This window comes from Semicossyphus pulcher, unplaced genomic scaffold (genome assembly GCF_022749685.1).
Source record: "Semicossyphus pulcher isolate SPU_LCO1_2020_fin unplaced genomic scaffold, fSemPul1.0.p SCAF_26, whole genome shotgun sequence".
Classification (NCBI taxonomy): domain Eukaryota; kingdom Metazoa; phylum Chordata; class Actinopteri; order Labriformes; family Labridae; genus Semicossyphus; species Semicossyphus pulcher.
This window is the reverse complement of record NW_027211700.1, coordinates 2,229,428-2,256,098: the sequence shown is the minus strand read 5'-3', so window position 1 is coordinate 2,256,098 and position 26,671 is coordinate 2,229,428. Positions and strand designations below refer to the sequence as shown.

The 26,671-nt window shown below is 42.2% G+C and overlaps 4 protein-coding genes across 4 annotated transcripts in view; all 4 read right to left on the bottom strand.

Annotated features, from left to right (window-relative positions):
• Positions 1 to 9,253, bottom strand: part of ulk2 (unc-51 like autophagy activating kinase 2) — a 46,793-nt gene extending 37,540 nt beyond the window's left edge. The window contains exons 1-3 of the mRNA XM_069676587.1: positions 9,048 to 9,253; positions 2,788 to 2,880; positions 2,560 to 2,601 (exon numbers count right to left, since the gene is read on the bottom strand). Coding sequence (XP_069532688.1) covers positions 2,560 to 2,601; positions 2,788 to 2,880; positions 9,048 to 9,137 — 225 coding nt within the window. The 5' untranslated portion in view covers positions 9,138 to 9,253. The remainder of the gene's footprint in view (positions 1 to 2,559; positions 2,602 to 2,787; positions 2,881 to 9,047) is intronic.
• A 2,430-nt stretch (positions 9,254 to 11,683) lies between these two features.
• Positions 11,684 to 13,157, bottom strand: LOC138604726 (sigma intracellular receptor 2-like). Its single transcript, XM_069676704.1, has 3 exons — positions 13,032 to 13,157; positions 12,790 to 12,934; positions 11,684 to 12,195 (listed from the first exon to the last, which is right to left on the bottom strand). The coding sequence occupies exons 1-3, from the start codon at positions 13,143 to 13,145 to the stop codon at positions 11,933 to 11,935; spliced, it is 522 nt and encodes a 173-aa protein (XP_069532805.1). The 5' UTR covers positions 13,146 to 13,157; the 3' UTR covers positions 11,684 to 11,932.
• Positions 13,158 to 14,833: 1,676 nt separating this feature from the next.
• On the bottom strand, positions 14,834 to 16,686 carry LOC138604629 (sigma intracellular receptor 2-like). Its single transcript, XM_069676585.1, has 3 exons — positions 16,395 to 16,686; positions 16,169 to 16,313; positions 14,834 to 15,319 (listed from the first exon to the last, which is right to left on the bottom strand). The coding sequence occupies exons 1-3, from the start codon at positions 16,560 to 16,562 to the stop codon at positions 15,009 to 15,011; spliced, it is 624 nt and encodes a 207-aa protein (XP_069532686.1). The 5' UTR covers positions 16,563 to 16,686; the 3' UTR covers positions 14,834 to 15,008.
• Positions 16,687 to 18,864: 2,178 nt separating this feature from the next.
• Positions 18,865 to 26,333, bottom strand: LOC138604532 (tyrosine kinase receptor Cad96Ca-like). The gene is given in 13 exon segments (XM_069676463.1): positions 18,865 to 19,312; positions 19,457 to 19,556; positions 19,751 to 19,850; positions 20,095 to 20,206; positions 21,399 to 21,473; positions 21,475 to 21,537; positions 22,218 to 22,378; positions 22,472 to 22,570; positions 23,457 to 23,595; positions 24,840 to 24,847; positions 24,975 to 25,119; positions 25,965 to 26,040; positions 26,314 to 26,333. Coding segments are annotated over 13 exon segments (1,212 nt in total). The 3' UTR covers positions 18,865 to 19,198.
• Positions 26,334 to 26,671: the final 338 nt, after the last annotated feature.

The following is a 26,671-nucleotide window of genomic DNA, read 5'->3' as shown; positions in this document are numbered from 1 at the left end:
CAATATCCTGCCTGAAGCAATGACTGTTTATTTTCAGAGCACCATATTTTTTATCCAGCAGACTCTGAAGCTGGATGAGCAAGGGTCATGTGATGTGAGACTGCAGCTCCGCCATTGAACATGTAAACACAGGCCCACACATGAGCGTCAACCAGTGCACTGTATATGTGACTGCACTGACTGTATGGCCTTTCACACTCAGTACAATGGCCGCTCTCCACTGAGTCATACTTTCCACAGGCCTCACAGTTCAGCCAAAAGCGTTTAAAGTGGTTTGTATGGGTGTTGTAGTCTTGTAAAATCTATTCTTAGATAAACATGCATGAAAAAGCAGTTTCACATCCAGCTTTCTGAAGTCCTGAAGTGTCTAAAAGTCAGGGAAAGGCAGCTTTAATATTCCCTGTTTTTACAAGCAGAGCCTGTTAATCTGCTGTAAATTATCCCCCTCAGATTAAATGACTTCAGTTGTTCTGCAGACGCCTGCATCTGAATAAAAACAGATGATAATGCATTGGTGTGCATTTCACTGTAACTGCCGTAAACCAGTTTGATTCACCAGGACTGCACTCAACTGCTGACAGCTACAACAAACAACTCTGTCAGCAAATTCACTGTTTAACGTCTGATTATAATCATCAGAGTTTTGCTGAAGTTGTGGCGCTCCTGTCATCTCGATCATGTGGTGTACGGTGGTCATAAAACTCCAAGCTGTCAATCTTTTCCTCATCTTGACATTCTGATTAAAACATGTTTAATATTTTCTTGTTTCTTGTTTCTTTTTTGTTGTTTAAGTCTTTGCTTGGACAAATCAACAACCAATAAAAGCTCTCCCACTAGCACCAAACAGGAAGCAGCAAACCAGGAGGATAGTAAACATGAAGGAGACTCTGACAGGGCGGCTGTCATCATGTCTCAACTGAATGTGACACCTTTGTTTGGTGCTAACCTGCTGTTTGGACGGTGTTAGCGCAGCTGCAGCTAGCTTTGGTGAAAGGAAATGTCTCGAAAGCAGCCTGCTAGCACAAAATGCTAACCCAGCTAACATTACAGCCTCAATCATTGCAGATAAAACAAACCACTGCACACACAAGAACAGCTGTGGCCAAATGCTGCTTCTGTTTCTGCTCCAGTTTTTCGTCTTGTAAATTTCCACCAGCAGCATAATGGGAGAAAATCTCAACAGGAGTCTGGTTAAAGTCTTATAAAAAGGGACGCTGCAGGACACCCAGTCTTTGCATAAACTTATAGTGTGACTGAAATATCTTTACACGAGAGAGCGTGCCAGAATGTCGTCTTTGAAAAGTCTTGTAGTGTTTGGGAGCCATAAAGTTTCAGTTGTTTATTGACCATCAGACTCGATAAGATAGGGCATCTTATCGAACTAACTTAACTAACTTTTTAAACATAAAAACATTACAGTGTTGTTTCTATGTCTTTGCATAGCATACAGACACAAGTTGTAATGCACATTTAGCAAATAAAGGCAAAAAGTTTAGTTTATGTGAAAATAAGCTTGTAAATCTTCATAAATTCTGCCCGTTATTATCTGGGGTGCAACTGAATGCAGGGAGCTTGTGTTGAATGGACAATTTATGTTTAAGGTGGTTTACTGTCTCTATGGAAGGGGTGCAACCATTAGCCAACTTTATGCAAGAAACAGCAACAAAATAAGTTTCCAGCAAATTTAATTGTCAATAATTAGTCGGTTAAGTCATCACGTGTGTTTTTCATGCTGTGCGCGGACATAACATCGTTTTCCAGAGCTGAGTTGCTGAGAGGTGAGCCATCTCACATCCTTACTATCTCTGCTGAGAGTTGCGCAGGCAAAACAGCGACCAGGCAGCGATAGGTAACGTTTCACATCCTGATGATGCACGGAGTTGTATTGGCTTTTAACATTAATCTAACACTGTGGTGCTATGGAAAGAACCTGACTCATCATCTGTCTTTTAACAGTCCAAAGTTACAGCCACGCTGTGCGATTCTTCTCTCATTTACATTTTCAGTCCATCACCTCATCTTCTTCTCTCCTTCCTATCTCTTGTTCTTCCTCCTTTTTTTTCTCTTTTGTATCAGTCGGAGCCAAATCAGCAGCAAAGTTTATTAAAGACATATTTTTGAATGAAGAACTCATATTTATTGTCTTTATTGTTAGTGAGCACACGCTTAAAAGAACCACCAACTACATTAAAAAGCTGAGAGCACAGTAGGAGCCATTAAGTCATTGTGGAATCATTATCCAACTGCATTGTCAGGTTTGTAGTAGACGCTGCTCTCAGACTGACTTTGTCGCGGCTACACATCTTTTACAACCGGACCGATGGGAATGAAGCAGTGCAATACTTCAACCCTGAATCAGCCAGCTGTGTCGGGAGAGACAGAGGGGAGCCTTACTCAGCAGCAAGCTGAAGGACTCGTCAATAGGAACATTGATCCTCTTGACGACTAGATAGGTTTGCGGAAGTGGATTCATTTGACTCAATTTAAGTTTTTAACACCTGGGCCGTGGACACTGGAACAGACAAGGTCAACAGATGCAGGAAAGATAAAAAAACGTACCTGGACATCGTAAAGTGCCACAATGTTTTCATGCTGCAGCTCCTGAGTAACAAAACAAAAGAAGATGAAAGATTAACAGCAGCTAATGGAGTCTCTTTAACTGATGTTTCTATCCATAAAGTCAAGGCTGCTTTCTGTCAGAGGCGCAGACTAACACAAGGTCAATGTCCGATCCTTCTTTAAGTGCACTGACGAGATAACTGAGAGGCAATTAAGGGTCTTGCTCACCTTCAGGATCTTGATTTCCTTGCCAAGAAGGATCTGGGACTTGGACAGGTTCTTCTTATTGATGCTCTTGATGGCGACCTCCCAATCCGTCTTCTGCAGAACGGAAAGAAAACATTAACAACTTTGGCCCAGAGTTTCTGCTAAATGTTCCCTTAAGTAGCATCAAAATAAGCACAACATAATTGTTGATATATTTCAGACGGCAATGTGAGACATTTTACAAGCTGACATTCAACAACCGCTGGAGGAAGGGTGTGAACTTGTTGCTGTCACAGAAAAGAAGAGCATACGGGCTTGTAAATACATCTGGGTCATGCTCTCCCTCAGGATGTTGTGGAGTCGGGGTGATAAACCCTCCTGGATCCAGGCTGTCTAATCTTCTGATCAGTTTACGTAGCAGGAAACAGCCTATAGTTACACTCGTTAAATAGTGTTCCTGGGTGAATTAGCTCCTTTTCTCTGAAGTCTAATGATAAAATGTAGGGTTGCCCCACATGGATGTTTTTTCAGCCGATACCAATTACTGATAAGAACCTGTTTTTCGTGGCCATTACTGATAAGATTAAAGATAATTTCACATTTTTGTACTTCAAAAGAAGATGACAGCTTGTAGTTTTTGCACACCTGAGGGTCAGAAAGGTTCAGATGTCCTGAGCAAAGATATGCGATTTAATATTTCTTGGCTATCTGAACTAAGGCTCCAAAAGTTAGACAATCGATTAGTCGATCCTGAAAAATTTGATCATCGATTCAATAGTTTTTCTTCTTCTTCTTACTATTATTTTTTTGGCCTTTTTGCGTTTATTTAAAAGACAGCTGAAGAGAGACAGAAATATGGGGAGAAGAGAGTGGAGGATGACATGCAGCAAAGGGCCGAGGGCGGGAGTCGAACCTGCGGCCGCTGCGTTGAGGACGATAGCCTGTGTGTATGGGGCGCCTGCTGTACCCACTGAGCTACACCAGGGCTCTGATTCAAAAGTCCAAAAATGTCAAAGTTTTACTGGTTTTAGCTTCTAAAAAGTCAGGATTTGGTGCCCCGGTTTAGCTTAGCGGTTAAATTGTACATCCCATAGTCCTCGATGCGGCGACCCCCGGTTTGAATCCGACCCTCGGCCCCTTGCCACGTCATCCCCATTCTCTCTGTTCCTGTTTCCGACACTTGCCCCTGTCCTCTCTCTCTCTCTCTCTCTCTCTCTCTCAAATAAAGGCAGGGTTTGCTGCTTTTCTTTCTCATTTATGACGCTGAATAGTTTTGGGCTGTTGGTCGGAAAAGAAGAAGCAATGTGAAGATGTAACCATGGGCTCTGGGATACTGTGATGAGCATTTTTCACAATGTTGCTACATGTATAGTTTTTTTAAGATTATCTTTCGTCCTTTGTTGCCTTTATGTTAGAGAGAGAGGACAGTGGATGAAACGGTGGAAGAGAGAGTGGGGACAACATGCCGCAAGGGTCCGAGGGTGGAAGTCGAACCCAGGGCCGCCGGATCGAGGACTGTAGCCTCAACACATGGGACGTGAGATTGACCCGCTGAGCTAAACCGGCACCCCACATTTTACAGTTTTAATAATCGTTAGCTGCAGCCTTTCTCTTAGTGCTTGAAATGCCCCTCCCTACTTTATACTTTTATAACTAGCTAAAAAAGTGTCCAAATGAATTACTTTAAGCATTTTGAATATGACAAGAAACAAAATGAACCCTAAGGGTGATGTTTGACCTATTGTTTTATCCAAACTGGAAAAACAATTCATATTAAAATTACAATACATGATTTAAACCAAATGACCCAGCCCGACTGCAGGGGCGCTTTTGCAAAGAAACTGACATTAAAATAAAAAATGTGTGAGTGTATGAGGGCGAGCTAAAAGCCTGCTGGCCTAAATTACTCTGTCAGCATCTCAGTGTGAGAGCTGGCTCGAAGGACGAAGGAAATTTCATCCGTTCCAATACCACCGGGTCACTTGGGTTTCTGACAGTTAGGCGGCCTATTGCGCTGAATGACACACTGAATGACGAGGCACTCAGATGACAGCTCGAGCGGCGGCCAGCCTACTTACACTAAAAGCTAGACGGGAGGAGGAGGAACTATTTTTTTACCCCCGTGCTGGGATAATGTTTCCAGGTATAAAAAGACTTTTGGAGGTCACGTGAGCTCAGAGGCTCTCAGGACATGTGCTGCACACGCAAACACACAGCTGAGGACACAGAAATAAACCCCTGAGAGTCTGTGTGTCCTTGAGATAAACACACAGACAGAGGGCGGGGGGTATGGCAAGAAATATGAACACAATCTGATATTTGTCATTAATTTTTTACACAATTATTATCATTAATTATCATAAATCATTTGAGAATGCTTCCAGTTTTATTGGTATCCTATAAATGAAGGAAGCCTGACAGTGGAAGAGAGAGTGGGGATGACAGGCGGCAAAGGGGCTGAGGGTGGGAGGCGAACCGGGGACCGCTGTATCGAGGACTGTAGCCTCTGTATATGGGACACACTTTTTAATCGCTGAGCTAAACCGGCGCCCTTTTCACTGGGTTTTTAACAGAACCGATTTACCCTCTAAGGTCTGCTCCTCTACAAAACAACAGAAATGAGTAAAAAATGCAGCAGATTTTAAAAAATGTGGGTTTCTTTGATGCTCAGGAGGGGCTGCGAGCCAAGCTGCCATTCAGACAGATTTGTGAGGTTTTCACTGGAGCTGAATTGACCGCTGAGGTCTCCTCCTTTCCAAAGACAGTTTTTAAAATTAGTAAAAATACTGAAAAGAAGTTTCTCTGTTAAAATCAGGGTTTCTTTAAAGCACTTCAGAGTGGCTTTGGAGGCTGCAAGCTGAGCTGCTGCTCAAACCAGCTCGGCTTGTTTCTCTCAGACATTCTGTGATGGCTAAAAGAAAAGAACAAAGATCTAAAAAGTGAAACGTTTTCAGTTGGAAATGTTTAAATGGTTTAGTGTGCAAGCTAAAAACGGCAGAATGACTGACCTTTACTTTCTGCTGTGTGAAAGCATGGTATCAAGACTGTTAATGCTCAGCCCTACACAGACAGTATGCTAAGGAAGCTAAAGGACGTTTTTTCCAGATGAATGTAGGTTAAAAGGAGATGTTCTTGCTCTGCAGGTGAACACTGGCACAGAATCAAGCATAGGGTGAGTTGGCATGAGTGTGTGTGAGTGTGTGTGTAATACACTGCCAACTGAGCTGCATCCATCCCCAGATCCCTGTCAGCCTGACCAGCCAAGTGTGACCGAGCTGCCGACACTACACCCATAGAAAAAAATAAAAGATTTGACCTCGCTGGGCCGTCATGTAATGCTGGAGGGGTGAGGAGAAGAGGGGGGGTCGGGGAGGAAGGGGAGGGGAGGGTGGGGGAGAAACCAAACTAATGGCTGGGTAGTGCACCACATAATGGAGAGCTAAGCACTGCAGTGTAAGCAGTTCTCCTCTGCGCAGACAGGAACAGGAGCCTTCATTTTCCAGAATAATGCATGATCTCATTTATGAATCACAGCTGATTATGGAGCAACAAAGAGATTAGCGTCAGCAACACTGCAGCCAGACGCTGGTCCAGGGTGTTGTGGTAGACGACGTGCGAATGAGACTGACAGCAGGAGACCACAACAACAAAGGAAAATCAGCACACTTTAAATCTTAAAGGGGAAGACTGGTGCTTTTAAACATGGGCCCTATTTTTACATTTTTGGGGGTCTAAATGAGTAGGTACAAAAAGTGCTCCAGTAGATCTTCTCAGCCAGCTGCAGTGACATGGCTGCAATAGCTGCTACGTAATCCCTGTGAGAAAATACACCCGATCAAGGTACATCCACTAAAAGTTCTTGTTTTTGGCCCCGACAGGCTCAGATTGTTTTTCTAAGTGTCTGACAACATTACAGAAAGGATCCCTGCAGAGATAGACCTTTGTGTTAAAGAGGAAGATAATTTTCTTTAACCAGAAACAGCCGTCACATCGTTCTCTTCAAAGCCACCAGACTCCATTAGCAAAAACAGCAATTTTACCTTGCAGAGCAGGAGTTTACTTAGTCTACTGCTGCCACAATTGGTTTGTTTTTTTGTGGTACATTGTGACTTTGCTTTGTTCATGGTTAGTACTGATCCTTCACAATATTTGAGTAACACATAAAAACACAAACAAACTAATCGGTCGAGGCAGAGGAAGATCTGCGGAGAGGTAAAATTACTGTTTTGGTCAGTGGAGTCTGGTGGCTTTGAAGAGAGCAATGAAACAGCTGTTTCTTGTCTTATCTTCACATAAATGTAAATCTATCCTTAAAATCACAATCTGAGCCTGTCAGAGCAAAAAACAAAAGCAATAACTAAGTTGCAGAGCTGCAGAACGAGCTGTTGCTTTGAAAACACACATTTTCAGGATGAAAATGTTGAATTTTGGCACCAAATTACTCCCGACAATGTTCAGTTGTTAATTAGGTGTACAGGGATATTTCCTAACAAAACCCAAAACACGATCAGCTGACTGGTCTGACTTCATCTCCCATGAGCCTTTGCATAATTTCTTGATATTACAGTGTAACGGGAGCCCATGCCAGGTGTACAGCAATGAAGCGATCCATCATGTTGTCGACTCTAACCTTCCTTCTCCGTGAGGTGGATGGAATAATCCTATAAATAGTCCAAATGGCGCGCAGATGATAGGACTTAAACAGTTAATACATTGATCACACGCCAGTGAGGCATGTGAGCAGTGGACGGATGTGCTCCCACATGCACAGCGTCCAGTGAGGATTGCTCACAGGCCCACATATAGCTCAGTTTCCAGGCTGTGAGCTACTTATCGATTCAGATGTAAGAGACAAAAGCTGCTCTGCCCGGGCTACAGTAACGAGAGTGCTGGGAGGCTCTAATGTGGCGTCCATTGAGGAATTCAGGACCATCTGTTTCACACCAGCAGCAATGGGGGCACCATGATGTCATCTCCTGCATCTCTGTCACACATTTACACAAACACACCCGCCGTCCCTGTGACCTTATGGGATAGAAAAACACACCCAATCTAATGTAAAGACAACTACTTAATGTTTTGGTTGTTTTAAACTTTGGATTCCTTACTCACAATTATATTTGATATTCAAAAATGAATTGGCATGCTGACTCAGACATTTGTTATCCTCGTTTTGGGCTGAATTCCCTCCTACTTTTTCTCTCTCTTAATCATGAAGGATGAAAATCACAACCTTTGTTCGCTGGATATCGTCCAATTTGTTGCTCCAAAAGTCCGAATTGAGCAGCAAAAGAAAGCTTTCAGGTTTTCTTCATTTAACAATCTGCAGACTGATCTTCAAATTCAAACTGTAGTCACCCTGAATGTTTTTAAATCTTCTTTGTAATCTATGAAGTCCAGGTTGTTTGTGCGTACATGTTTTATTTGATCTTTTTAATGTTACTTTAACTACTACATGTGTTTTCATGTGTATTGCTAATACTTTGTCGTGCTGCTATCCTTGTATTGTCTTTATTATGATGAGTTAATAACAGTTGATAACGTATGAAATGTTTTCATGTACTGACGATAAACAAATGTAATGTTGGTTTAATTTAAATGCTTACAACTGGGCCACTTTGTTTCTAGAGCTTGGAAGAAACTTCAGGATGTTTTATTCCTTTAATATTATTTCTTTAATTTATGTTTCTAATTTGTGTCTGGTCTCTTTTTAGCTAAATAACGATGTCTTGTAGCCTCGTTTTGGACTGGATAGATCATTCATGCATGATACAACAATACAATCAATCATCATGTTGTGCAGGTCTCCCTTGTAAAAGAGATTTCTCATTTCAATGCGACGGGCCCGGTTAAATAAAGGTTGAATAAAAACAAAATAAGTATGATTGTGCAGCTGTTACATAACGGAGGCTTGCATCCTTAAAAAGGAAAAACACTGCACCCCATCCTCCCTCCTGCCTCCTCTTTACGTCAGCGAGTCATTCACTGCTGCCTGACTCATCCTGGTTTCATGAATGAACTAAATCACATAAACAGAATTATCCCACTTTCTGCTAAAATAACGTCAAAATCATCTGTAACAGCAATAAGACAGGATCTAGACGTTTAGTCGTACAAGCAGTGCAATTTTACCACCCCCGAAATTGGTGACAGCCCACATATGCTGCCTCTGCTGCAGAACTGCATCCTGCACTGACCCAGATTTTCAAATGAAGCTTGCCCCCTTTTTTCCTGCAAGAGAAAAAAAGGGAGAAAACACTGCAGACAAGCTGTTTATTTACCTTCCTGTGTCTTCCTTTGAACACCACAGCGAAGGCTCCATGTCCAACCAGGTCTTTTCTGCTGTACTCAAAGTCTCCCACGGTCTCCATTGTGATGGGCTGATGGTCCAGCTGGTGGGTAAACCTTGAATGTTGCCTTGAAGATAATCCTGGAGCAAAAGATCCACTCAGTCTTGGTGGTGCCTTTTTTCCTCTTGCACTGCAGATTTATTTCATTTGATCGATAAATCGTTGCAGAGATTTTTCAAGCAGAATTGTCAAACATGATCTGGTTCCAGCTTCTTAAATTTGAGGATGTGTTGCTTTTCTTCGTGGTTTTGGTGTTTGAAGCCTTCACTTTGGGACTTTTGGAATATGCAATGAGCTTTTTCACAATTTTTTTGACATTTCATAGACCTTAATCGATTAATTGGGAAAGTAATTGGCAGTCAAAACAATTATGAAAAGAGTCTTTAGTTGCAGTCCTACTGATGTGCCTTATTATTGCATAAATAAGAGATGCAGTCAGGACATGGTGCACTCACATGCCCTCTAATTAAGTAGGCTGGGATGTTTGTAATGTCACACACAACAGACGGCTCTGAGCATGGCTAGCAACAATCCTGATCTAAACTGTTATCAGTGCCAGCTGTCAGTCTTTTGACCCAGTTGGATAGATGCAATCCAGCTTTGCATTGACTCTCCAAGGAGGCTCACTAACACACTGTCTGTCCCCAGTCTCCAAACCAGTTCATAGGGACAGTCTACATGATGCCAACCCTGCAGGACATGACCATGCAAAAGACTCAGAGCAGCTGCAGACAGCGAGCTATCTGTTAGCCTGACAGTGACATAACAACCCTGTGGCTGCTACACCAAGCGTCATAGCTGCTGTCAATAGTAGGTCTCTGCAAACATGCTAACAATTACATGAAAATAACGTTGGCTTGTTTTGTGGCTAATTTAACCTGCTTATTTCGGAAATAAACAAATTGTAGCAGCCTGTAATGCTAGCAAACATCAGCGAGCTAGCGTAAAAATCTCAAGGATGCAACACAAATGTCAACACAGACACTATGCTTTAACTGAAGGCGTTAGTCCGTAATTTCTTCGAAAAGAGTCCACGGGCAAAAAAAATGTCTCCTCTTGAAAATCACAGACGTTTCATCCACTGTGCATCAATTTCATCCGTGACATGAAAGAACACTTCGTTGTTTCCTCCGTCGTCAAGTCTCACAGGACAGCTAACGTTAGCCCCGTTAGCATCAGTCTCCTTCCGTTAAATGTACATCCACGTACAGCGACTGTACGTTAACCTGGTAGTTAACATAAACTGTACAGTTTGTAGTCACTGTACAGTGCTGTCAAATCACAACAGACGGCAGCAGGTCCGTTCCCCCTGCCGTTCACTTAAACAATACTGAAAGGTAGAGCCGTGTTCCGTTTTTATATGGTATCCCTCCGCCGAGGCAACCTTAACATTTGCGTCCGCTGAAAGGGTTAGTCCCTCTATTGAGCCTCAAAAGACCTTAAAAAATACGGTGTTTTTGCTTAGCTGGTGATTTTTATTAAATGAAAAACATTTATTTATTATCGTCATGCTATCTATATTTATTTATAATTAGATTTTTAAATGTTTTTATTTACTTTTATCACTTATACCGTCCTCGTCTTCATCATCCTGTCTTCTTTCAACTGATTTTTTTCTTGATTTATCATTGTATCATAACTGTAAATTTCACGTTTTTCTTGTGTGTTTTCCCCGCATATTTATCTACTGAACCAGTAAAAAAGCTATGTGCTCCTACATAAACAAATTGTATGTATTACAATAATGGATTTGTGGAACTCAAACAAAGCATAAACATTTATAAGAAACTGTTAGAAATATATTTTCAAGAGGTATAGAGATGAGGGAAAGGTTTTGATACATTGTTTGTTTTGTGTTTTATACACTTGTTTAAAGATTCAGTCAATCAATCAATCAGTTGTTCAGGTTTCTGATGTAGACTGTTGCCTTGATAGCATCCTTCTTTAGCTTTGTCTGTCAAACCCCTTTGTGAACTCTGCTCCTCAGTGTTCTTTTACTCCCTCTGGTGGCTAAAAAACATCATGCAGTGAAAGTATTACAAGCAATTGCAGGAAAACATGAAAATACAGGCCCGTCAAGTGAGGATATTTTTTACACAAAAAGTATTTCCTCTAAGGTATTATATATGAGCCGAAACCTCCATCAGTATACTGGCAAATGCAGCTAAAAAAGGCTGTTATAAAAGGACCTAAATGACGCACCAAACCATCCACAGCTGCACCCGTGTTTTACCCTCTGGTAGAGCTGCTGTTTGTTTGAGCTGCAGAAAATCTCAGACAAGCAGCCACAAAATTCAGAATTTTTTGAGAGGGGTCTAATGCTCCACCTCTTTTCTCTAAGGCTTTTGTGGTCCCACACAAAGACAAAAGTCCCTGATAGCCTCCTAAGAGTTCAGAGGACCCCTCGACTCGCATGGTCGGTCCGGGCCTTGTTGACGAAAACCTTAACAAGATGAATTGTGACCTGCTGCAGGTCTGATCCCATGTTTTCATGACAATGTTTGGCTCCAAATCATTACAATTGTTATTTATTATAGAGAAAAACATCTGCTAAAACCAACTGGATTCTTGAGCTACTATGACAAATGCAAAACAGCCCTACAAATATATAAAAATAATGTGCAACTTTGGTTTGGATAAAAACACCAAACAAGTATTTACTTTGACAGAGAAATATTTAAAGCTCTTTTAAAACTTTCTTTTAAATCACAGAGTTTCAGTCTGACAAATAAATGTACATCACATACAGGTTCAGAAAGGTACAAAAATATCTCATAAAATCAGTGTGAATTAAATCTCTGTAGTGTGGTTATAAATCACTTCCTCTTGGCCGTGGCTGAAATGTGTGTGTTGGAGTTGTAAGAGGAGGAGAACAGCATGGTGAGGAGCAGCAGCACAGGCACCAGCAGGTACGGAGCGTAAATAGAGACCAGCAGCCAGCGCTCCTGCACGGTCTGGGGTCCGGCATGGGGCTTCAGAGGGAACTGATAAAACAGGATGTGAGCGAGGATCGGGACCAGCGTGGTGGCAACATGGGCGGAGTAAACGATGGCAGGAGTCCTGATCCACCTACAGCCGCCTGAAGGATGAGAGACACACAAGAAAGTGATTAAAATGCTCAGCTGTAGGCCTGAAAGTTTACTTGTGTTAGTACAGCAAAAATCCAACAGAGGTCAGGTTTGAGCTAGTTTCTGTTCTGTCTTCCTGTCTTCAGTGCGCCAAACTCCGTTTGAAAAACTGTTAGTTTAAAGCGCACTCGGTTGAAGTTTACAGTAGGTAAAAGATAAAATAAGTAACATCGTAAGTGCTTATATTTTAAGTTCAACACGTGTAACTGTGGTTCTCCAAGACGTTCTGAAAAAATGAATTATTTCCTTTAACTACTTAATCATACGTTTAAATAGGGATCCATAGACGGTATTGTGAACTACTACGTAGACTAATGTGGATATGTTATTGGATAAGTTGGCTAAATTAACGCCGAATTCAACATGGGTCGTATACAATTCCAAAAAGTCGTTATTGTCTGTGAATGCACCTGTTTTTCTGTAAACGAACAATGTAGCATTAAACAGATGGGTTTTTGAAAGAGGTCTGGCACAAGACAATCGTTATGCAGCAAAAGCACAAGTTTTACACAATGAATACCTGGTGTTTTGGTCGGTTTACTTACCTTTCAGGAAGGCATAAGCTGCGAATGGAAAGAAAGGCAACTGAATCAGAGCCTCGCAGAAAATGAAGGACTTGAACCACTCCGGAGGATCCAGCACCATCGGGTCTTTGAACTCCTCTGCGTACCATCTCAGGAGATCTATTAGCTGGTGGAAAGAGAGATTCAAGGTGTGACAACAGCTGTAACATGCACAGGCACTGTCTGTCTGTCTGTCTGTCTTTCCTCCTGCTGCAGAAACTTACCGGCTGAGGGTACACATGTTCGGGCAGCAGCGCTTGTAAGTCGATAAATAAAGTGATAGGAATGTGAGAGGCAAAATAGAAGAAAAAGATAATTTCTAACACACGGAGAGTCATTATCTTAAACTTGTTAAGAGCAAGTGACACAAAACAAACTCGGAGAGACCAAATTTAGTGCAGCAGTGCGTCGTAGAAACGCGTGTTCCAAGAATAGATCCCATTGGCTCGCAGGAGGGAGAGGGGCGTTCCTGAACGCACCATTCGGCCCAAATGGAAGAGGGCAAAGGTGCATGCTGCTTTAGGTGCGTCTGGAAAATAACAAATATTTACAGCATGATGTGATGAAACATATTATTTAAGTTAAAAATCAAAGCAAAAGCTAAAATTTAGTGTAAAAGTAAGAAAAAGTAATAATTCATAAAAATTTACACAAGCAGTAGAAGAATTCTCTAAATTTCCCTAAACACACACACACACACACACACACACACACACACACACTCTCTCTCTCTCTCTCTCTCTATCTCTCTCTCTCACACACACGCACACACACCTTCACACAATATAGAAATAAATAAATATAAAAAAAAATATCATGACATTTGCCCTTCATAGACACAAGAGTCTAACTTTAACTCACAGGCCTACATATATCAAGTGTTTACAAGTTTATGGAATTGTTACAAGATGTGACCATAACTGCACAAAATATTTCCAGTTTCCAACCATCCATCATCTATACCGCTTACCGTGTTTAGGGTCACGGGGGGCTGGAGACCATACCAGCGGGGTACACCCTGGACTGATCGCCGGTCAATCACAGGGCTGACACACAGAGACAGACAACCTGTCACACTCACGCTCACACCTACGGGTGATTTAGAGTCACAGATGAACCTAACGAGCATGTCTTTGGACTGTGGGAGGAAGCCGGAGTTCCCGGAAGGAACCCACGCGTGCACGGGGAGAACATGCAGACTCCACACAGAAAGGCCCACTACGTCTGAACTGGGACTCTCAACCAAGTTGAGCAGCAGTGCCCCCTTCAATGTGGTCGCTATTATAGATAAAACTGGTTTAAAGTGCCCTTTAGGATACCTGTCCAGTGGATAAAACATGATAACGTTCCCTCCAGGTTGCTCTCCTAGTGGAGAAAACGTGTGGAAAGCCAAAAAAAACAAGATAAGGTGCCCTTTAGGATCCCCCTGTAGTGGAGAAATTATGATAATGTACCTTCTTGGATGCCTTTTAGTTGAAAAACTTGAGGGTGGCCTTTTCTAACTCGAATGATTGGAAGTGTCCAGCACTGCAAGTTTAATGCCCAGTGTTCCTGTATCTGACATAACCCCAGCCGCTATGTTCCCTCAAGATACTCGCTTCCTTTGCTTGCTCTTTTGTTCCTGCTTTATTGCTCAGTGTTTTTAATTTGATTGCCTTTCTTTAAATGCCTCTTCTCATATTTCAGGGTTTTTGTGGATTGGAGCAAAGGAGCAGATGAACTTTAACGTTATTCAGACTTACAGCAGCCCAGTACAATTATAAGGATGTGTTTTACACTGTATGCGGTCTAAAGATAGTTAAAGTCTTTGCTAAGAGCGTTGCATTAAAAACTCTTCCTGTTTCACGGTTAGCAGGACCCTTTATATGATGTATAAATGCACCTGTAACTGCTACCTCTGTGTATTTTACTATATAAAGAGGGCAAATAAGACTGTGAAGTGTACTAATAATGTGCAAATGACAAATGCAAAACAGCCCGACACATATATAAAAATAATGTACAACTTTGGTTCTGTTAAAAACAACAAACAAGCGTTTAATTTGAAGGAGAAATAGCAGAAGTGGCTCTTTTAAAAATGGACATTTCACAGCTTTTTTTTCAGAGTTTTTCAGTCTGACCAATAAATGCACATCACATAGGTTCAGAAAGGTACAAAAATATCTCATAAAATCAGAGAGAATTAAATCTCTGGTTGGAGGTCACTTCTTCTTGGCCTTGGTGAAAATGTGTGTGATGGAGATGGAGCTGGAGTCGGGGTATGGGTTGGGGTTGGAGTTGGGGTTGGGGTTGTAGGAGGAGGAGAACAGCATGGTGAGGAGCAGCAGCACAGGCACCAGCAGGTACGAAGCGTAAATAGAGACCAGCAGCCAGCGCTCCAGCACGGTCTGGGGTCCGGGGTGAGGCTTCAGAGGGAACTGATAGAAGAAGATGTGAGCGAGGATCGGGACCAGCGTGGTGGCAACGTGGGTGGAGTAAACGATGGCAGGAGTCCTGATCCACCTACAGCCGCCTGAACAAAAGAATAATTGTCATAGGTTACAGAATTTAATTCATTTTATTACATTTTTTATACTTATAATTAAAAGACTAACACGTTGACAGGACTCAAATTAAACGCTGATAAAGAACAAATAGGGTTGTTGTGTCATAACAGGTTTTACATTCACTGTTTTTAATCACAGGATGACTGCCCCAGCTCACATCACAAGTTACATCCAACATGCTGCCAGAAGAAAACAAGGGGTCATAGTATGTTTGAAAGTGACGAGCTCCTAAAAGGTGGTGCACTCCTCAGCTGTAGGTGTGAACATTTAGCTGTTAGAACAGCAGAAATCCAACAGAGGTCAGGTTTGAGCTACTTTCTGTTCCTGTCTGCAGGGGGAGGAAGCGACGCGCCAAACTCCATTTGAAAAACTGTCAGTTTAATGTGCACTCTTTTAACGGCGCAAGTAGGCCAAAAAATATTTACATTTGGTATTTTTAGCGCTAATCATTAAGTCTCAAAAGCTTTACTGTTGTTCTCTCAGGCGATCTCAACTGGTTAAATATTTTCTACAACTTATACTTTCAGATAAGTTTGATTAATAGCGGTAAATATAGGATTTCTTTACTTACACATAGGCAAATGCTGACGTTATTGAATGAGTTTGCTATAATAATACAGAATAAAAACATGTGTGGTATACAATTCAAAAAAAAATTAACTGTGATAGTGCGCCTGTTTTCTCTGTAGGCCTAAATGAACAATGCAAGATTAAAGAGGCCAGATTTTAAGCCAGGTCCTGCACAAGACTTTCTTTACATGCAGAAAAAGCACAGGTTTTACATAATTACCAGGTGTTTTGTTCGGTTTACTTACCTTTCCGGAAGGCATGAGCTGCGATGAGATAGAAAGGCAACTGAACCACAGCCTCGCAGACAATGAAGGACTTGAACCACTCCGGAGGATCCAGCACCATCGGGTCTTTGAACTCCTCTGCGTACCACCTCAGGAGATCTTTCAGCTGGAAAGAGATGTTGAAAATGTTAAACAGCTGTAACATGTAAAGTTACTGTCTTTATTTTCTCCTGGTGCACAAACGTACCAGCTGAGGGTACACATATCCAGGCAGGAGCGCTTGTAAGTCGATGAATAAAGTGATGGGAATGTGAGAGGCAAAATAGAAGAAAAAGATCAGTTCTAACACACGGAGAAACATCATCTTAATCTTAATCAGAGCCATAGACACCAAATTAACTCGGGGTGGCAACATTTTAGTGCAGCAGCGCGTCGTAGAAACACACACAAGAAGCAGAAGAATTGTCTAGATCAATTTCTCTCTTTCCCTCTCGCCCCTCTTTCTTTCTTTCTTTCTCTTTCTCTCTCTCTCGCTATCTCTCTCTGTGCGCCTGCACCTGCTTTGTAGTTTGCGAAAACAAGCACACTATAGTTCTCACGCTTGCGCAGGGTGATCTTCTGTGATGGTATATGAATGTATAGTGTCTGTAGGAAGTGTTTCATGTCAGCAGAGGCAATGTTACAGAAAAAAATCTGATTAAATCATCAATAATCAAAAAATGTACTTGATGCTAATAGTGTCGTACAAGTTGTATGTTTTCTAAAATTAGGAGAACAATGATTAAAGTCATTTTGTGTATTAGTACACAGAGTATGGGGTTGTTTGGCTACGTTGGCTGAGCTAGCTTACGACCAGTTTTAGCAATTTAGCTCTGTGTGTGTGTGTGTGTGTGTGTGTGTGTGTGTGTGTGTGTGACCAGTAAAGTAAGCAACGAGTAGTTATTATGAGATCAGGGAGATCTTGGAAGTGGGTGCCTCAAGGGTCAGTGCTCGGTCCCCTTCTCTTTTCAATACTACCTCACTTGGTGCAATCATTCGCTCCCGTGGTTTCTCATGCCATTGCTATGTGGACGATACCCAGCTCTTCCTGTCATTCCCACCAGACGACACTACAGCCCTGGCATGGATCTAGACATGCTTCGCCAATATCTCTAAATGGATGAAGGAACGCCACCTTCAGCTCAACTTATCCAAGACTGAGCTCCTTGTCATCCCAGCCAGTCCCTCCATGCAACCACAGATCAATATCCAGCTCGACAAACTGAACTCATACCCACTGAAGTCTGCCCTGAACCTGGGAGCATAATTCATGTGGCCTCGATTGCTCGGTCCTGTCGATTTGCGCTTTACAACATCAGGAAGATCAGACCCAACCTTTCAGTGCATGCAACCCAACTGCTGGTACAGGCTCTCGTGATATCACGCATTGGCTACTGCGACTCCCTACTGGCAGGCCTTCCTGCATGCACACTCCACTACGCTCTGCCAATGAAAGGCGCCTGTTACTCCCATCACAACAGGGCCCTAAGTCTCTAACTAGACTCAAAATCCTTTCGGTCCGCAGAGTCCCTTTCACCTTTAAGAAGAAGATACAGACCCAGCTCTTTATGAACACCTCTGACCTTAATGATATTGAAGCTATTGACGATGATGACATCGAGGATGCCTTGTTGATGTTGCTGATGATAATAATTATATGTATAAAGAAAAGCCCCCTGTGCACTGCCTGTCAGCACCAGTGTCCGATCACACTTGAAGCTGTTTGTTGGCTCCTACTGACTTCATTCCCTGCTGTCTCCATCGTTGAAAGATCTGGCAAATATGACATTTTAATTTGCCTCTACTAAGAAATATAAATTAAGATTATGAAATGTGATCCAATTTTTATTTTTTGCCTAACTAGGCGGGAATGTTGAGAAAATAGCAACATATAATGATGACAATAACAAAAAGATGTTGACACTTTTACCTCAGGATTATAAGACTGTGAGGAGTAACAGCTACTTTCTTGAAGGGGCAGTAACCACGACAACAGCCCCCGGAATGGTCCGCCCCATTTGCTGGCAGAATATCTTGGGGTTTTTGTGACGGACCTGTGGGCTAATTGTTTTTTTAATAAAAGGTCCATAGAAGTTAAATCAATCATCAAAACATCTTGAGATGGTCACGCAACTGAGATTCTTAACCGAACATTGATAATGTTCTCGTCAGGGCGCCCTGTTAGTGGAGACAATGTGATAAAAACATATATTTTTACTGTATGTTTTATAATGTAGTATCTGACCTGAGATGTGAGTTGCTCATGATAGTGTCTCTGGAATGTGTGAAGTAGGCAGAAGTAAAACAATGGTATATATATCCTGTTTTTAAAGATGAATCAGTGCTTTTCAACCTGAAGGACGAGGGGTCCCCGCCTGGTCTAAACAACAGGATGAGAGAAACATGCACTCACTGCCATCATATATAAGAGCATGTTGAACTGTGTTTCAGGGAGACACTCATTTGGCTGAGGGTGTTCTCCCAGGTATTCTAGAAGCCTGATCGATGCTGATCCTTTGTAATAAACCTATTTTTATGCAGACAAGTCGGTGTCAACGGAGGTTCTTTCATCACCTGCACGTCATCGATGTCTGAGAAACAACAAGAAATGAACAACAATAACTTATATATTATCATAACATGTAAGTTAACATGTGTAGAGCTTTTATTATGGCAGTCTAGTGATAAAGGTCAATAATACACATCACATTTAAAATAGTTGCTTTAATTATATCTTTAAAAAAAAGGATAAATAGAAAAAGAAAAAGTTAAAGTAAAAACATAAACATGACTAATGATTAACAGTGTTTAACAAGATTATACAATGACATCATTTTCATCATCCTTGTGATGTCACATGTTCTGTTGAGTTACGTATTTGTGTTCACCTTAGTTACTTTATATCAGACAGTGGGCAAAAATCTGCACCCATTTTTAAATGTAGCTTCAAAAGTTTTAAAATGCACACAGCTGTCGATAAATCTCCTCGATCTGATGCCTTGGTAAATATATTTAGACAGTGTTCGTGTCCTCCATGCTGACGCTGGCTGCTCGCAGACCTTTAGCTTCATGATATTCAGTATCTTCCTTCACCAACATCTGCGGACTCTCAACGTCCACATAGTCCTGCAGAAACAAGAAGACAAAAGCAAATATCTTCTTTAAAAACTGCAGTAACTTATACATAACATAGAAGCAGTGCACAAGAAATATCTTCATTTTCCGTTTCAAATGCACGTTCACTGGTGACTGAGATTATCTGTTCCTCACTGCATCGTTTTCCATGATGTTCTCCAGCATGCAGACGATGTCTGTGAACGAGGGTCTCAGCGTGTACGGCTCCAACCAACACTCTCTCATGATGTGAAGTCTGAGGGTTCATAGTGAAGGCAAAGTCAGTGTTAATTACGATACATACAAATGACATTGTCATTTCAAATACTGATTTTTAACATTTCAAGCAAAAATCCAATCAATGAAACGATCATTTGCTGATCATGTTTTTGGTGTATTTTTGGTCAAATGCAGTTTTTTAAATCAGTTTAGTTTCTACTTTTTACTCACATCTCTGGTCTGCAGCCGTCTGGGTTTGTGTTTTTGTGACCAATACAGATGTGGTACACCACTGCATCTGACGTGTCCAGGTTTGGGTACGGCAGTGTACCTGGAAACGTTTCAACAAAGACATTACATATGAGGTACACTGAAGTAAAACAAACCTACCATACATATATATATATATATATATATCTATATGTTTTAATAAAGTATGTTTTAATTTCAAAATTATCTGTATATAGTAATTTGAGCAGTTTCTTGCAGACTAAATGTAATTGTTTTGGAAATATATCCTTCCTTTAAAACAAAGAGGTGAGAAAAAGTCTAAATGACATGAGACACCGACTCACCAAATGTCTGCATCTCCCACAGCACGATGCCAAACGCCCACACGTCTCCTTTGAAGCTGTAGTAGTTGTTTTTGAAGTACTCGGGTGGGTACCAGCGCAGCGGCACACGCTGCTGTAGGGGTTCAACACACAACGGAACCAAAGAGCAACACGTAAAGATGTTTTAAAACAGTGTAAAATGTTAGTTTACTGTGTTCTTATTGGGATTGTTTCAGATAACACGTGACCTCATGGTGGAAATAATACGTAACCTCAGTGTATGTGTCAAAAGTTACTCCCATTCTTCCTCTGAAACACAGCCACAAGTCTCTGACACTTCCTGTTGCAGAGGATGTTGCTAAAGCCCCCCCCACACACACACATATAGACACACCTGCGCACACAAATACAGAATATAGACTGATTTTGTGTAGCAGAAGATTCCAGGTAAAATAGGGGTCATATGCATGCATGGTTGTGTTAGGGCTGCACGGTAGTGTAGTGGTTAACCAGCAGGCAGGAAACGCTCCCATAACATCAGCTAACATTATCTACAAGTTCTAATTACGTTGGAAAGAAAATGTTTCAATCTAATATTCAAAGAACGTTTCAAGGATGTTTATCATTTCAAATAAAGTTCTTCTAACGTTAAAACTTAAACTAAGACAAAACGTTTTAACCTCAACATTCTGAGGATGTTTTCAGGATGTTGTCGAGGCCTGGGACGTCAGAACGCCTTTTATAAAACATTTGCTCAATGTGACATAAAAACAAAGGTAGAACATGCTGACTGCAACATGCTGAGGATCTTTTCAGGATGTTAGTTCGGCCTGAACTATCAGAACGTGATTATAAAACGTTCCTGAAATGTGATTTGAACATTCTCACTTTCTGAAGACGTTTTCAGAGAACGTTCTCCTGCTATTGAAAACACTGCACGTAACATTCTCAGAACGTTCTGAGAACAAAACATTTCCAGCTGGGTAGGGCTGCTAGAAGGTTCCTGGTTTGAATCCCGCTTCAGACGTAGTGGGTCTTTCTGTGTGGAGTCTGCATGTTCTCCCCGTGCATGCGTGGGTTCCCTCTGGGTCCTCAGGCTTCCTCCCACAGTCCAAAAACATGTTCGTTAGGTTCATTGGTGAGAGTGAGAGTGACAGGTTGTCTGTCTCTTTGTGTCAGCTCTGTGATTGACTGGCGATCAGTCCAGGGTGTAACCCCGCCTCTCACTCAATGACAGCTGGGATAGGCTCCAGCCCCCCGCAACCCTGAACAGGATAAGCGGTATGGATAATGGATGGATGGATGTGTGTGTGTTACTGTCTTACCCGTGGGTTTCTCCAGCGGCTGCTGCGTCGGCTCGCCATGCTTGATAAGTCTCGGGCCAGACCGAACTCGCCCACCCTTCACCTCCCAGGGAAACTTATTGACCATGATGTTCCTCAGAGCCAAGTCACAGTGAAGAATCTGCAAGAGAGAGCACATTAGAAACACGTGACTTTTGTGCCTCTAAATCCAGGTTACTTTTGGAAAGGGTCAATACTACGGTGGCCGACAAGGGCCATCCTGCTTCAACGGCCCAAAAGGTTTCCATTTGATGAAACTCCCATTTGAAAATGAAACACACGAAAAAGTCCAAAAAAATGCAACAACTTAAAGGAGCTGCAAATGAAAAAAAAAAAGGTGCTGCAAAAAGGCGTAAGAAAAGCATTAACATCAAACACACTGTAAATACACAAGGTCAAAAATAATGCAAGACAAAGCAGTCTAGTAGGTAGGTAGGTAGATGGGTAAGTGGGTCGGTGGGTGGGTAAATGGGTGGGTAGATAGATAGGTGGGTTGGTGGGTAGGTAGGTGCAAAAGTCCAAAACAAATGCAACGACTGAAATGCGCTACAAGTGTAAAAAAACGTGCTGCCAAAAGCCGAAACAAAAGCATTAACATCAAATGCGCTGCAAATACACAAGGTCAGAAACACTGCAGCTCAGCACAGTGCAAGACAAAGCAATCTAGTACAGGTAGATCCCAGGTTGACGTCTCTCCTTCTTAATATACTCAATAAAAGGTCCCCACATCTTAAGAAACTTGGATGGGTGTTGAACTGTGTGTAAAGTTTAATATTAGTGTTATGGTTATTAAGTTGTCACCATTTTGGAGCGCAGGTGCTGCATGGCCAGAGCGATGTGGTAGGAGGCGATAGTGAGGAGGCTCTGCAGCTCCTGGTCTGCACTCAGGCTGACTCTGTTAGTCTGCAGGAAGGTCCTCAGGGTGCCGTAGCTCACGTACTCCATGATCAGAATGCACGGCTCTGCATAAACACAGAGAGATGATGGAGTAAATGCACCTTCATCTATTACCTTTCTAAAAGGAACAAATAAAAGTCTGTGTAAAAGCGACCCACCCTCGGAGGTGTTCCAGTCCAGTAGCTGCAGGATGTTCTTGTGGTGCACCAGTTTCCTCATGATGGAAACCTCCATGTCCACATGCTTGGGACGGAAGCCTCGAGAAAATAAGATAAGATAAGATATAATAAACTATAGCTCTGTAATTAAACTACAAGACATCAGGCTTAAAAGTTAAGTATGTTTCAATGTCACCATTACAAATATTCAATTGTATGCAGATGATACCCTCATCTATACTTCTGCATTATCCTTTGCTCATGCCCGTTGCCGACCTTGTTTACCTCTGACCTGCCAGCCTTATCATAATCCCGGAAATCCCCTCACCTGACCACGAGTTCTGCCTCTTCCCCTGTCTGCTTGGTGTTCTCCTGATATGACGCTGCCCTGTGAGTTTTCCTGACTACCAACCTGTTGTTTCCTGGCTCAGAGACTTCCCGTTTTGCCACAATTGTCCCTGTGTGTGCCTCCTGTGGACACCTACCTGCTGGCTCCCTGAATCTCCGCCTGGCCCAGCTTACCTTCTGTCTGCTCCTTTGTTTGTCTGATTATACTGAGTGCTTTCTGGACCTGCTGCTTCCCTGACCATGTCTCCTGCCTGCCTGTCTCCTCTGTACTGTTGCCGTGCATTAAGTTTTGCGTTAGTGTGTGTTTGATAACTCCTAAACACACTCTCCAATTACCTGCCTGTTTTTCCCGTGCCTGCTGAATCTAAGAAACGATTATTGCTAACGATCCCCGCTCTGAAGTGTGCTGCATTTGGGTCCAAACACAGATGAAACATTCAGTAGCTGCAGCCTTTGGTAACTCAAACCCATTATTACCCTTTTAAGCTGCTGTATTGGTCAGAAACAGAGTTTGTATCTAAATTGGAATATTCCTCGTAACAAGAAGGTTAAATTAATGATAAAAGGATTAAATGCATTCCATTTATCTGTTCACATCTTCCTTCCTGTAGGTCTAAAGCATCAGAGAAGTTTGTACCTTCCTTGCTGATCTTGCAGGTGAACATGTTGTGGCCTTTACACGTCCCTCTGGACATCCTGGCCTGGTAGAAGACGCCCTCCTTCCCCGCTTTGATCAGCTGCAGCAGGTTCAGGTCTGACTTGGTGAAACGAGAACCCTGCTTTGGAGCATCAAGAGCAGAACAGCAGTTTGTTAGGCCAGTCGGTGGCTGACAAGCGCAAACATGCTGCACCAGCCCGAAAGATTTCCTTTAGGAGAAACGGGCTGCAGCTTCAGAAACAATGCACATCAAAAAACATACAATGATCCAAAACAAATAGGACAGGTATGTGCTGCAAATGAAAAACCAGGCTGCACAAATACATTTACAGAAAAAGTGCTGCAAATACATTGATGCATGACCAAAAACTCTCAAACCCAGAAAACAACTGCAACAAAAAACGCTGCATATCTATTCAGCTAAAGAGAAGCGCTTCAGGCCTGTAAGGAGGAAAGAACGAGAACAAGATTTATTTATTATCAGACCACAAAACTGAAGACGCAGCTGGAGCAGAGAGTTGCTAAAGACTAGACCTCCCTGAGGCCTTCGAACCAAGCGTGACCTTTTTCTCCCAAATGTTTTTAATGGTCAGACATCTTTGGGAAAGTAAATGCTGCTGCTAAGTTTAGCTGCTGTTAGCTAGTTTGCTCAGGTAGCTAGCTCAGTCAGCTGGCTCGACTGCCCGGAGGTCAGAGTTGTGAGATGGGACTCAGCGGGGGAGTAACGCCAACGTTACCGTAAGCAGATCTAGAGCAAACTTCTGTGTAAATTATTTTCTCCATTACATATGTTACAAAATTCAGTTCCACTCAGCGCCTCCTGGAGGCCTGGACTTGCATGTGATCTCTGGGTTTTTGGGTTTTTTACTTCTTGCAACATTTATCTTTTCGCATGGTTTGCAAGGCTTTCTGCAGTTTAGTTCAAGAAAGTGATTAAAATGCTCAGCTGTAGGCCTGAAAGTTTACTTGTGTTAGTACAGCAAAAATCCAACAGAGGTCAGGTTTGAGCTAGTTTCTGTTCTGTCTTCCTGTCTTCAGTGCGCCAAACTCCGTTTGAAAAACTGTTAGTTTAAAGCGCACTCGGTTGAAGTTTACAGTAGGTAAAAGATAAAATAAGTAACATCGTAAGTGCTTGTATTTTAAGTTCAACACGTGTAACTGTGGTTCTCCAAGACGTTCTGAAAAAATGAATTATTTCCTTTAACTACTTAATCATACGTTTAAATAGGGATCCATAGACGGTATTGTGAACTACTACGTAGACTAATGTGGATATGTTATTGGATAAGTTGGCTAAATTAACGCCGAATTCAACATGGGTCGTATACAATTCCAAAAAGTCGTTATTGTCTGTGAATGCACCTGTTTTTCTGTAAACGAACAATGTAGCATTAAACAGATGGGTTTTTGAAAGAGGTCTGGCACAAGACAATCGTTATGCAGCAAAAGCACAGGTTTTACACAATTAATACCTGGTGTTTTGGTCGGTTTACTTACCTTTCAGGAAGGCATAAGCTGCGAATGGAAAGAAAGGCAACTGAATCAGAGCCTCGCAGAAAATGAAGGACTTGAACCACTCCGGAGGATCCAGCACCATCGGGTCTTTGAACTCCTCTGCGTACCATCTCAGGAGATCTATTAGCTGGTGGAAAGAGAGATTCAAGGTGTGACAACAGCTGTAACATGCACAGGCACTGTCTGTCTGTCTGTCTGTCTTTCCTCCTGCTGCAGAAACTTACCGGCTGAGGGTACACATGTTCGGGCAGCAGCGCTTGTAAGTCGATAAATAAAGTGATAGGAATGTGAGAGGCAAAATAGAAGAAAAAGATAATTTCTAACACACGGAGAGTCATTATCTTAAACTTGTTAAGAGCAAGTGACACAAAACAAACTCGGAGAGACCAAATTTAGTGCAGCAGTGTGTCGTAGAAACGCGTGTTCCAAGAATAGATCCCATTGGCTCGCAGGAGGGAGAGGGGCGTTCCTGAACGCACCATTCGGCCCAAATGGAAGAGGGCAAAGGTGCATGCTGCTTTAGGTGCGTCTGGAAAATAACAAATATTTACAGCATGATGTGATGAAACATATTATTTAAGTTAAAAATCAAAGCAAAAGCTAAAATTTAGTGTAAAAGCAAGAAAAAGTAATAATTCATAAAAATTTACACAAGCAGTAGAAGAATTCTCTAAATTTCCCTCAACACACACACACACACACACTCTCTCTCTCTCTCTCTCTCTCTCTCTCTCTCTCTCTCTCTCTCACACACACACACACACACGCACACACACCTTCACACAATATAGAAATAAATAAATATAAAAAAAAATATCATGACATTTGCCCTTCATAGACACAAGAGTCTAACTTTAACTCACAGGCCTACATATATCAAGTGTTTACAAGTTTATGGAATTGTTACAAGATGTGACCATAACTGCACAAAATATTTCCAGTTTCCAACCATCCATCATCTATACCGCTTACCGTGTTTAGGGTCACGGGGGGCTGGAGACCATACCAGCGGGGTACACCCTGGACTGATCGCCGGTCAATCACAGGGCTGACACACAGAGACAGACAACCTGTCACACTCACGCTCACACCTACGGGTGATTTAGAGTCACAGATGAACCTAACGAGCATGTCTTTGGACTGTGGGAGGAAGCCGGAGTTCCCGGAAGGAACCCACGCATGCACGGGGAGAACATGCAGACTCCACACAGAAAGGCCCACTACGTCTGAACTGGGACTCTCAACCAAGTTGAGCAGCAGTGCCCCCTTCAATGTGGTCGCTATTATAGATAAAACTGGTTTAAAGTGCCCTTTAGGATACCTGTCCAGTGGATAAAACATGATAACGTTCCCTCCAGGTTGCTCTCCTAGCGGAGAAAACGTGTGGAAAGCCAAAAAAAACAAGATAAGGTGCCCTTTAGGATCCCCCTGTAGTGGAGAAATTATTATAATGTACCTTCTTGGATGCCTTTTAGTTGAAAAACTTGAGGGTGGCCTTTTCTAACTCGTATGATTGGAAGTGTCCAGCACTGCAAGTGTAATGCCCAGTGTTCCTGTATCTGACATAACCCCAGCCGCTATGTTCCCTCAAGATACTCGCTTCCTTTGCTCGCTCTTTTGTTCCTGCTTTATTGCTCAGTGTTTTTAATTTGATTGCCTTTCTTTAAATGCCTCTTCTC

What these genes read in the sequence shown, in the direction of transcription:
- LOC138604726 (XM_069676704.1), bottom strand. Translation starts at nt 13,145, where the DNA reads ATGACTCTCCGTGTGTTAGAAATTATCTTTTTCTTCTATTTTGCCTCT. An exon ending in AACATGTGTACCCTCAGCCG is followed by an intron (nt 12,935 to 13,031) that starts GTAAGTTTCTGC and finishes TCTTTCCACCAG; the next exon opens with CTAATAGATCTCCTGAGATG. An exon ending in AGCTTATGCCTTCCTGAAAG is followed by an intron (nt 12,196 to 12,789) that starts GTAAGTAAACCG and finishes CTCATCCTTCAG; the next exon opens with GCGGCTGTAGGTGGATCAGG.
- LOC138604629 (XM_069676585.1), bottom strand. Translation starts at nt 16,562, where the DNA reads ATGTTGCCACCCCGAGTTAATTTGGTGTCTATGGCTCTGATTAAGATT. An exon ending in GATATGTGTACCCTCAGCTG is followed by an intron (nt 16,314 to 16,394) that starts GTACGTTTGTGC and finishes ATCTCTTTCCAG; the next exon opens with CTGAAAGATCTCCTGAGGTG. An exon ending in AGCTCATGCCTTCCGGAAAG is followed by an intron (nt 15,320 to 16,168) that starts GTAAGTAAACCG and finishes TCTTTTGTTCAG; the next exon opens with GCGGCTGTAGGTGGATCAGG.